Raw genomic sequence first — 12,615 nt, forward strand, 5'->3', positions numbered from 1 at the left:
CGAGGAGAGAGGAAGCATGCTCAAAGAACAGGACAGGTGTTTGCTTTGACTTAATTTTTATGGGCCCTTTCTTTCTTCAAGTGTATACAACGTAGAAGAACTGAACAAAGGCATATTACGTAAAGCTGTTTCATGAGTAAATAATTACTATGTGGCAGGTTTCCTCCCCCTCTTCTTTTTTCTTATTTTAATCCAACCCACCCACCCCATCTGACCTCTCTCAGCAGTCACCTTATTCTTGACTTCGTTTAATTAATTCTGCTTTCCTTATGTTGCACCAAATTATTGTCTTACGGGGGGAAATCATTTCAGGAAGTGCCAGGAAATGCTTTATTCTAAGCCCCACTGATTGCTTTTTCAAAAGATGTGCCACCCTGCAAAGCCAGCAGGAGTTGAGACTAACCATGTCTGCTGATGGTCTAAGTTGTCCATGGAAATGTTGCAGATCTCTGGCCACCCACAGAGAGCTGTGGCAGTCACTCTGAAGTTTAGTGTTTCCTGAGCCTCCTACATTTTGCCACACACTCATCCTCTTTACCCCTTGGAAATGAGAGAGACGGAGAACCATAAGTGTGTGTGTGTGTGCAGATTTATATCCCATATACATTCCAAGGTCTTTTTAAAACAAGATGATAAGATTTAATGTCCCTTTTACTTAGGTACACAAAATAAAACCATTGGTTTCTGAACAGTTAGCATATGCAAGCCTCGAAATAATTCCATTTAAATCTGAACACACCAAAAAAATGTTGTTGTGTAGATGCTCATGTGTTTGTTATATTTACACACACACACACACACACACACACACACACACACACACACACGTAACTAAGTGGACTCTCAAATCTATTTACACTAACGGGATTAAATTTTTGTTAATTTATCCACAAAACAGTAGTGGCAATGAAACTTAATCTTAAATGGTGGTTTAGTGTTACTTATTTGACATGAATTTAACTTTCTTTAGAGGGGAAATCAATGTCTGAAATATTGGGAAAGTATTTTATTATCTTGGAAATTAGGGAAGGACTCTGGCTTTCTTGTGGGCAATAGTTTGTATTTGTTTAGCCATAACAAAACATCAAGAGGATTGGGATTTGAACCACAAATTTAGCCCTTCATAAACAGCCTGCCAATGCAAATGAGATATAATTGCAAAGCAACATAGTTTTCATGGTCAAATACCAAAAAATATAGAAGCTTGGTAGGTGTGAGAAATGTTTGTTATGAGGATCTTTATAAAAAGGACATTGATGTAGTGAACAATGTGCAATGCTGTCCTGAGGAAAACAGGCTGGGTTTTTAGGCACCAGATTAAGACATTTCTATTCATTTAGGCCTTGGCTAACTAATCTGGCCTCTATGGTGGTACTAATCTTTTAATGGGTTAGTTGGACTCCTCCTCATTATTATGTTATTGGATGAGCATTTTAGTTATATTGTATTATTCATTGCTTTAAATATACTGGGGTGGGTTTTTTTGCTTTTATCTGTTGTATTTTATCCTGTTTAGTCGCTTTGACACTTTATTTTTTGTAAAATGCTACTGATACGGTGATGATAATATCCTCTACAACTGTTTTACATGCCGAGCAAAGGCACTTTTCCAATAGCCTTTTGTCATGACAGCCATCCAGAAAATTACAACTTGAGAGTAAACAAGCACAATATTTTTAACTGCAGCTACAGTATACAATAGCTGCTGCTGCTGCATTGGACCATAGAATAGATTTAGGTGTGTTCATGTAATTCAGAAGGTTTTGTACTTATTTACCAAGGTAGCACCTGTCTGCTTCCCACCCCCCAGACGTTAGCTGAGGAGGAAGGGGGTCTTGGAAGGGGGTCTTGGAAGTGCAAAGCAGAATCTAGACAAATGACCAGATCTTTAACTCAGCAACATCTGTGCCAGCTGTATCTCAAAGCGGAGGGAGTTCCAAAGCTGGGGTGCGACTCCCGAGAAGGCTCTCCCTTCTTTAGTATGATCAGTTTTGAAACAAAAAATTGTGTACTTCTTAAAGTGGCTGAGATATCACTGAGCTTTCAAATAAAAATGCACCTTTATACACTACAGGCATGAAATTATTGACCAATGCATTTTTCTCACAAAGGCAAATTGTCTTAAGAATCTGCAGTAGTAGTGGCTGATCAAAATTTATCCCAATGACCCTTCTAATGCGATTGGAATAGCAACTCTACGTGTTGAAGACTTCCACGGTGCAGCTGAAAGGCATGTAAATGCAAGCTGCTTATTTGCAAGGACCTTCCAGATTTGCAAGATGATTGCTATGGAAACCACATAATGAAAACCTTATAACCATCTGTGTTGCTTGATGGATTTTACTGCATAGCTCAGCTGTTTGTGTTTACTGTTGCTAAAAGTATTGAGTAGAATATATTAACACACAAACTGTTGTTATCTAAGGTGTTAATTAATATTGTACAATGACATGGTGTTGTTGGAAAATGCACCCGGGGACACGCCGAACCCCGGTGCCTCCGTGCGTCTCCCAGTAGGCATGTCTCTGGAATGACATGCCCCTTCACTCCAGAGTGCCTCTCTGCGACACTTAGGGTTGCCAGACTCAATAGAGGACAGGACCTCTGTGCCTTTAATTGCCCTGCTCTCTTTTGAGTCTGGAAACCTTAAAGAGAAACCAGCAGACCCTTTGTTTAATTTCCAAGCAAAGGGTCTGCTGGTTTCTCTTTAAGGTTTCCAGACTCAAAAGAGAGCAGGGCAATTAAAGGCACAGAGGTTCTGTCCTCTATTGAGTCTGGCAACCCTAGCGACACTTCTCTTATGAAAAGTGTACGCAAGTCTTCTGGCATCTAACAGCAAGAAGAAGGAAACATCCGTAGATCTAAACTACGTTTTATTCACAATATGTACAGAGAATCCATGATCACATCTGTGTTCTCCAGCTCAGGGAGAACAAGAATGCTGCATACTGCAAAAGTGAAAGTAAAGAAACCATAACACACTCAGACAGAAGAGATAAGACAGTCTTCCGTTCCCACACTCTTCTCAGACATCTCATGTGATTTATACCAATCACACTACCCAGCATCACAAAATCCTAACAGGTGTCTCTTAGCTAGCATAGCACAATACAGTGCTTGCTTGTGATTAGCCGTGTTATTAATAAGGGCTAATGGAGGTATCCTAGTAATGAATACTAGAGCTTTTGACGGGAATCTAAGATAGAATTGCTTACTTCAAATACATCTTTATCTTGGGCATAACCAATCTCGTGACAGAAGTGCGCTCTAGAAAGCTAACTTGGGACATTAACAAAACAACAACTACTGACCCTGATACGATTTTTGCTTTTTATTTCAGTTAACTGTATTCGTAGAATTCCAGTCATTCAATTCCATTATATGCATTTTGTGCACACTTTTTGCATGAAATACATGCTTCTCACCACATTCACCAGTAAAATATGCATCTTGTATACCACCCTGAGTTCTTTTCTACAGCCAAGTGGTATATACAGTTTATGCACTAAATAAATAAAATACGTGCTCTGTCCACCAAAAATGCATTGCAAAATCTGGAAGAGCATGCAATCCAACTGGGAGCTACATTCTAATCTGCAAGCAAATTCTGGAGTATCAGATTGGGTTTAGTCTATTGCAAAAAGTGGACCAAACAAATTATTTCTTCATTCATAGTCACAAGATATTTCTACTTGTCTTTCATGGTATTTTGGCACCCCTGTTTATAACTACCCAGGAAGATGAGCTTCATGCATCTGATGAAGAAAGCGACCTGGTCTATGATCTGCTGGCCTCTATCAAAATTTAATCATAATTTTCCTCATAAGACAGAAAGAAACCTATTGTCCTTTATGTACAGTGGTACCTTGACTTACGAACGACTTGACAACCAAATTTTCCGACTTACGAATGGGGCAAATGGCCGCACGCTTACGAATTTCACGGTGGTTTTAGATAGGGTTTTTTCGACTTACGAATTTTTAGATGGGGTTGCTTCGACTTACAGATTTTTCCGTTTCCAATGCATTCCTATGGGAAATTGCGTTTCCAATGGCGCTTTTCGACTCACGAATTTTTCGACCTACGAAGGTGCCTTCGGAACGGATTAAATTCGTAAGTCGAGGCACCACTGTAGTCATCCACACATCCTTGTGTTAATCTGAAAATCACCATCTATATCAGGGAGGGGGACCCCCCACAGGATGTTGAGCTCATAGCACCCCTGATTTTTGACCATTCTTGCAGGGACGAGGCAAGTTGGAATCTAACATCTGAGAAATCTGCACGGATTTGTTTAAAAGTTGCTTAGGGTGCATTGGGGCAGTGGAGGAGAGGGCTAGACCAGCATTTTTGAAAGACTAGTCTCCTTAGTTAAATTCAGATATTGGAAAAGTTTTTACCCTCTCCAGTTCTGGAGAAACTTAAAACTGGTGAGAACTGTTGACCTTGATACCGCAGTAGAATAGTTTTATAGGGTTTATTAGGAAGAGCTTTTTCCCTCCAGTGTGCTGCATATTAACAGATGCTTATGCAGTGTAACGTAATTAGGAACAGTGATACCCAGTGGAAAGGAGAGATAACTAACAGGGCATGTTTGTTCCTTGGATATAAGCCATAGGATGAGAGTGCCTCCTGGTGCCCCTAACAGTATATAGAAAGGCATTTCTTTTCTTGTCTTTGTGTTCCTACTTAGCCTTTTAAAATGTGTGGTAACAGGAAACTCTATCCGCTCTTCAGCATTTCCCTAGCACTTTCCCTTGTATGAAGTGATATCATTTTATTTGTACAAAATCCTTATCTAGTGGTTCGCTTGCCCCTGGCCACCCAGTGAGCTTCGTGGCCGAACGGCAATCGCAAGTGGGTTTATTTCCAGATCCCAGAACAAAAAAATTGGCCCCAGCTGAACCTCGAGCGTGCTATGTCAGTTTAAATACGGTTTCCGCAACAGATCTACCCATGCCAGCGTTCTTGTGGGGGTCTTGTGCCAACATAAAATCTGTCTACACTGGATGGTGGAATTGAAATCTACAAAGCTGCTATGTTGAGTAAAGGGTGCCCTTAACATCCAAACTACAATTGCTGCTTTCTGCAGGTAAGCAGCACATAACCAGCCTCTAAGTGGGGTGTTGTGGAACAGGTGGAGCAGGTATTATGAACTGGTACTCTGCCTTGCATGCACTTGACAAGTGCGAAACATGTCTAAGTAGATGAGTGGTCTCACGGCTGCTAAAAATCTCTATTCATCAGTTTGAAATGAGAAGTCACCAGCATGCTGTCACCCAGTTTACCTTTTTTTAATAAAAAAAATCCTCTGTCAATCCAGGAGTAGTGTTGTTTCATGAGACAGTGTCTGGTAGCTGTGGTTGGGTACGTAGGGTTCAACAAAATGAATCTGGGTGCAGAGGTTGTAGTGATAGTTAAAGCATCCTTGTATAAATAATATATTGTTGTTGTTGTTGTTGTTGTTTAGTCGTTTAGTCGTGTCCGACTCTTTGTGACCCCATGGACCATAGCACGCCAGGCACTCCTGTCTTGCACTGCCTCCCGCAGTTTGGTCAAACTCATGTTCGTAGCTTCGAGAACACTGTCCAACCATCTCGTCCTCTGTCGTCCCCTTCTCCTAGTGCCCTCAATCTTTCCCAACATCAGGGTCTTTTCCAGGGAGTCTTCTCTTCTCATGAGGTGGCCAAAGTATTGGAGCCTCAGCTTCAGGATCTGTCCTTCCAGTGAGCACTCAGGGCTGATTTCCTTCAGAATGGATAGGTTTGATCTTCTTGCAGTCCATGGGACTCTCAAGAGTCTCCTCCAGCACCATAATTCAAAAACATCCATTCTTCGGCGATCAGCCTTCTTTATGGTCCAGCTCTCACTTCCATACATCATCATCATTATTATTATTATTTATTATTGTTGTTATTATTATTATTATTTTGTGATCTGAAGTAGTTGGGGTATTTCTGAACGATGGGGTCTTCTTACCCCTGCAGCATTAGGTATGTGTGTGGTATGTGCACACTGCTCCTGGCATCTCGGGCTGAGGCTTATGCAAGAGCAGCCACGGTGTCCCCAGATGTTGTTGGACTACCACTTCCTTGAGCATTGGCCATATTGACTGTGGCTGGTGGGAGCTGGAGTCCAACATCATCATCTGGGGACCACATTGTCTTAACACCGTCCTAAAGGTATGGTTGGCTCCTTCCTTATTGAGTTTCAGGCTTGGTGTAAAGATGCAGCCATGTTTAGGGAAGTTTTTAATTATGTTTTAATGTGTTTTTAACCTTCTGTTGGAAGCTGCCCAGAGTGGCTGGGGAGACCCAGCCGGATGGGCGGGGTAGAAATGGTCAGAATAGCTTACTTGCTGCTTTGTTTTCTGAGTTCTAGGATTTCTGCTGTGGTTATGTTTAATCAACCGGGCTGTGTGAAATAGAATAACATGCTTAAAATGGTGAGAATGTGGCCATAGTTTAGCAGCAGCTAAATTGTTTTGAGAATGTATGAATCAGTGGCACACACACAAAAAGAGTAAATTAGTTTCAACCGCTTTTGCTTTGTTTTTTGTTTTCTTAGAACCCATCAAGCTTTTAGGCTTTTTCCCCTTTTGAAATGAAAATGTTAGCTCATGTTGACTTAATTGCGTACTCTTTTATGTGGTGAACCTTGTTGCATATGGTGATATCTTAGATTTCATTAGGGAGAACTGTGATTTTCAGGCCTGTCTCCTTGATGTGGGATAGGCCCTGCCATACAGCAGGCTAAAGCAACCTCCTTCAGGGAACACAATGGGGCCGTGGCAGTGTGGGGAATAGAGAAGGGTCAGGAATGAGTGGCTGAATTGGTCCACTGAATTGGTTTTTCCTCAGTGCAGAGGGTGCTATGTGAGCTCTGCTTCGGGCGGCAAAATGGCTTGGCACACCACTGCCTTGATATGCTACTAGCTTTCACTGTACGAAGGCGAACTAAACGGCAATATGGTGGCGTTGTGAAAACGATGTGAGAAGTAACGCCTTGTGGGGAGCATCATTACATCAAAAACCTGTGTCAGCGCTGGAACTAGAGAAGCCAACCAGTGAAAATGATGCTTCAAGCTGCCTTCTCTTTCCTTCGGAGGACAAGGATTGGATCTAAAGGCACTCGAGTTATATTTCTAGTTCAAAACTAGGGCGTTTGTTTTTAAGAGGGACATCCAAGTCCTTGACCATATTTCAACCCTGCTGTGTGTGCTGACTTTGTGGCCTCCTTGACAGACAGAATTTACGCCGCCTCAGCCACACTCTGTATTTTCTAAACTGTCGTGGGCTATAATTCCTGTAGACTAACATGTTTGTTCAACGTATTGCTTGTGTCTGCAGAAGAAGAAGAAGCACCGGCCAGAGTGCCAGGGAAGGCTGAAGAGTCAAGGAAACCGAGCCAAGAGAACCTTAGCAATGCTTCAGGTACCTTTTGGATTCCCAGCCTGTGTTTTGCCTCCATTGCTTTACGTTTACTTTTCGGTGTTTTCCTCTCGCCCATCCCAGCCCTTGGCACAGATAAAAGCCTTGAAGTTTCTGAAAGTTTTAACTGATTTCTTATGGCAGGAGAAAGGTGGGGGGGGGGGGCGGAATCCGAATAGCACCATTTAGGATGCATGAAAATCGCTTGAGAAGGATTTATAAAGTAAGCCAATTTATACAAGGTATTCCTTCCTGAATTACTTTGTAATGACTCAATTAGCTTTCATTTCTTCACAAAGGAGATTTAGCTGCATAAATTAGCTTATCATCATTGAGGAAGTGTCACTGCTAAAGGACAGTTTATAGATACAACATGCAGTTCCTGTCAAACCTATAAGAATGTAATATAGACATCTGTGTATACTTTGTGCTTGAGCAGAACAGACTTCTGTCATTCAGAGACTAACAGGGGACAACAAGTTGCCCAGGGGACCAGCAATGTAGACGTCTCTGAAAAGGTCATCTTGACACAGGCTCTGACAATCGACCCACAGCTCTGTCTTCTTTGATAAAAATCAGATAAACTTAAGACCACTAATTGATCTGCAGCCTGTTTAAATGTTGGCCATGCATATCTTCATTGCATATGATTATACCACAGAAAGCAAATGAACTGGGCTAAGAAATGCCGGTGCTCGGTGACAGCAGAATGGAAAAGTGACGGCAGCATAAAAAAATCAGAAAAGGACAGCGGTGCTCATGAAGTGCCGTGAAGAATGGCCTCTCTCCGCTGTGCCTTGGCAACTTGCCCCGTGCAAATTAGCAGCACTACATTCGGGAGAGCAGGGTGGGGACTGGACACGCCATATGAAGCCTTTGGGTAGGAGCAGCCTTCTTTGCCACTCTTAAAAACCAACTCAACTTCTCCTTTGGGAGCTCAGTCTTTTGCCACTTTGAGCTAAGTGTTGTTTTTAACTTCGAAAACCAGAACTTGTTCCTTATCAGGACAGTTCTTTATGCCCCAGACACCAGCTGAGCAAGGGGCTCACTGTTGCAGCTGGGCCCTACAAAGGAATGAGCCCTAGGGTTATCTTTCTCGTCATATTTGCTCCACATCATTCTTCCACTGCTGTCACAGAAAGGGTGGACGAGGAGTGTGTTCAGGAAGTGTCTTAGCTGTGCCCTTCCTCATATAGTGTGTGGAGAGGAACAGGCAGGCCTCTCACAGGAAGCTATCTGAGCAGGTTGTTGTAGACAGTTTGGGCTTGGGTTTGCCGTGCACAGGAAACAAAGGGGTGAGTCATCAGAAGTTGCTGTCAGAGTGGACCACTACAAAACAAGCATTTAAAAAAATAATTCTCAGCGTAACCTTGGCAACAGGATCACGGAAGCTTTCCAGTAAATAGGCACGTTCCCAAATTAATACGATGTAGGCCAGCCCCATTTATAAAGTGAGTGCCAGAATCTTTTCTAAAACCATAGCCTCTCCTATACATGTTTACTCATAAGGAAGTTCGACAGGGCTTACTCCCTGGTAAAGGTGTATCTTCAAGTTGGGCTGGGAAAGACTCCTCCTTCAAACCCTGCAGAGCCGCTACCAATCAGGGCGGACGATATTGAGTTGTGTAGACAATATTGAGTTGGATGGACCCAATGGTCAGATGCCTGGGCTCCTAGGGATTAGAGCCTTAGGAACTTTGAACACGAAGCAATTTAATAATAAAATGCCATCCCGTTCACATGAAGGCTGTACTAGGCAACTGCCATACCACAATTGCCTCTTAACTTCTAGGCTCTGTATGCAATGTTCAGGATGTTTCTTCAAATTAATCCCGATAAAGTTCCCAAGTTCTAAAGTTAAAAGTTTGTTTCTAGAACCCACAAAGTTGAAGAATTTTTAAGGTGCCGGCATGTGTAGTAGGCCCTAACTTGAATGCAATTTATTCCTTGCACTTGGATTATTTTGAGAACCTTTTAGGATTTCTTCTTTACATTTGGGTTTTGTTGATGTGAACTATAGCGCTGGGAACAGTCCAAAGGGATTTGACAGTGGGAAAGGATGGGATTAACACATATTTGTTGCAACATGTGGCCAAATTACCTTTTCTTTGTTCACATTAGAAAGCCCTGCTGGATCAGATCAAAGTCTAATCCAGGATCTTGTTTCCCACAGCAGCTTCCAGCAACAGGGCATAAAAGTGATAGTCTTCCTGTCTCCCAGATTGAAATAGGTCTAGAGATAATGCTTTGCCCAAGTAAGCTGTCCGTCTCATAAGCATCAGTTCAACTTATTTTCCAAACACTAAAAGCTGTGGTTAATGTTAAGTTATTGTTTGATTAAACAAGCTACCATCATAAACCATGGTTTGAATTTGGCTTCTTTTTAACAAACCATAGTTAAGATTAAGCACCATTTGTCAGGTTCAGCCAAGACAACAAGCTAGGGTTAATCTGAATTGGTAGTGAACATCTTGTAGGCACAGCAGAGGAGCACGTGAGACCAGCGTTTACCATGGTTCATTTTTTAAAATGCTAAACTACAGTTTAGTGCGATGTCTGAGTGATTACTTTCTGTTGCCTGTCCTAAACCTGCTGTCCATTTCATTTTCTGGCTTCAGGTTCTGATCCAGTTATGAGAGAGGATGAAAAATTATGCTCACTATACATACTTTTATTAACTTCTGTCATGAACTCCCCTTGCCTTTTCCTCCCCAACTACCCTCCACAATACTTTTAGCTCTTCCTCACAAGTCTGTTTGTGTATATATGGGGGCAAAACATTTCCCCCCACTTGCTAAGTCTTTGAGGAGTTGAAACTTTAATCTTTCCAAAGTGATTGTAACTTACAAAGCATTCTCAGAGCTTTTAACTCCCACGTCAGAAATTGTACAATTGTCCCAGAGTGGCAGTTTCTGCAACAGCTGTGCCCTGACACTCATGCAAATTCTATGCAAATGATGGCTATTGCACATAAATAATAGACAACATAGTTCATGTTACCAGCAGTCTCTGTGTTGAAAAAGTGGCCTGCCCCCATCGTGAAATATTACTGTTTTTCTTTGTTAGCATGGTCTTAAATTTTTATGAGCGAACCTATAAATACAAGTACGTTTCATACAATATCCTTGAAATAAAGCACCATAATAATTATTCCCTGATGTGAAATTCATTTCAAGCAATAGTTCTAACACTTTAGTACGGCAGTGACCTCTGATCCTCTCTGGACGGTTAAACATGTAATGCTAGAAGTTTGTTTGTTATGTAGGGTCATGAATTGGCAAAGAATATTTTGGCCTTACTACAGATCACATGACATGAACTTGTTCTAACCTTACTTAAGAATGTAAGATGTTTTTCACATTAAAACTCCCCCCACCTTCCAACCATAATATATAGAGAGTTTTCTTTTTGCATACCTGTGTGGCTTGAACAACCGGGCATCATGTGTTGACCACAATCAATGCCTTAGTCGTGCTAGTCCCCTCATGGACAAATGTGACTTTTAGATACGTATGTGGGAAAAAGTTGTTTCTTCACGTACCTTATTTTCATATCTAAGGCTCCGATCCTGTACACACTTCCCTGGGGGTAATTCTCACTGAACTCTAGCCCTCCTGAGTAGGCAAGCATACCTGAGTAGACAAGCATAGGTTTGCACTGTCAAATCCTGTTAACGTTAAGGCTGTAATCCAAATAAATGTACAGCAGCCTAGCCCGCTTGGTCTTTGGTTTTGGCACTGAATTCTAACTCTCTGTCAGAATTCAATTTACTGAGAGCAATGTTTACATTCTTAATAGGTAAATGCCTTGCCCTCTCCGTACAGAAAGATACGATGTTGAAGATAAAAAAGATTTTGAAAAAAAAAGTCATTATAAGCATTCGACGGCTGTATCCAAAATCACCTTAAATCACCATGAAGGACAGAACAAATTTAAAATAATAAAAATTTCAAAATGATAAAGCCGCAGTTAATAATATTGTTACATTCATGGAGCCAAGTTTAGTTGGACTAGATGACCCTCAGGGTACCTTCCATCTCTATGAGTCTATGAGTCTGTATTCTGATTTCAGATAAGAACTAGTTTATCAAGATATATATTGATCTCGATATCAAACTCCTTGTTCATTATCTATCAGTTGTACAGAGGTATGGGGATATACCTTTTTCTGTATTGGTGTTCACCTTATTATAGTAGGATAGGATTCTTCCTTCTTAGAATATTTTGGGGTTGAGCATTTTTAGTTATTGGTGTTGTTTTTATCTTTTTGATGTTAATTTGTACGTACGTTTTTGCAAGCGTGCATCGCTGCGAGACAAATTGTGTGGTAAGCAACGGCATGTTGCAGCAGCTCTAGAACCCTGTTGGGAATGATTAAATGCAAGATAATAAATGCAGGCGTTATCAAGCCCAAGCACCTTATTTTTAAGACTCTTACTTTACAATTTTGGAGAGGCGGGGAATAGGAATCACATTCCACAAATCAGATTCCCCCCCTTACATTTATAAGCTATTAAAAAATCCTAATGAAATATGATATAGGTATTTAACATAGAACCCGCAAATTGCTTATGGGGGTGGGGGTGGGGGAGGAAAAAAAAGAAATGGCTAAAAATAAGTGGTGCATGCAGAATCCCACTCATTGTGCAAACTGCCACCCTGAGTGCCCTCTAGCGTTTTCCAACAGAAGTTAAGCCGTTTCTGTTTGGAATCCAGGCCACGTGATGAAAATGGAAATTGCTTCCTCGAGTGAAATGCAGATCAGGGAAACATCTGCCTATGACTTTCCGTGAGCTGAGCTGAATGTAGCATTGGAAGATATTATTATGACATCTTAATACTGGAGGGGATTAAATGTAGATCACCGTCCTGATTAGAAAACCGCGCCGTTTTCTGAAATGCAGTGCTCAGCTTACATTTGGCGAGGCTTTTTTTAATTTTTTACAGATGTGATAACCATTAATTATACACGGTTATATGTGTGGAGGGATATAAGTAATGATTTTTGAGTTCTAATACCATGAAAGTGTTGCTGTGTGATTCCTAGTATGGCAGTTTTGTTGCAGCTGTAACAAAATGAAGACAGCGTTCCCTTAATCTGATTAAATCTGGAATGCTTATATCTGAATTGAAAGATGCAGATTATTAGCACACTTGCATCTGTCGCGGGTCTTGTAAGCGTAAT

At 41.3% G+C, this 12,615-nt stretch overlaps 1 protein-coding gene across 1 annotated transcript in view; it reads left to right on the forward strand.

Moving 5' to 3' along the window:
* SKAP2 (src kinase associated phosphoprotein 2) overlaps positions 1-12,615 on the forward strand; it is a 106,529-nt gene that overhangs the window by 76,567 nt on the left and 17,347 nt on the right. Inside the window, exon 10 of the mRNA XM_035128877.3 lies at positions 7,350-7,433. Coding sequence (XP_034984768.3) covers positions 7,350-7,433 — 84 coding nt within the window. The remainder of the gene's footprint in view (positions 1-7,349; positions 7,434-12,615) is intronic.

The sequence above is a fragment of the Zootoca vivipara genome, chromosome 11 (assembly GCF_965207765.1).
Source record: "Zootoca vivipara chromosome 11, rZooViv2.hap1.1, whole genome shotgun sequence".
Lineage (NCBI taxonomy): Eukaryota > Metazoa > Chordata > Lepidosauria > Squamata > Lacertidae > Zootoca > Zootoca vivipara.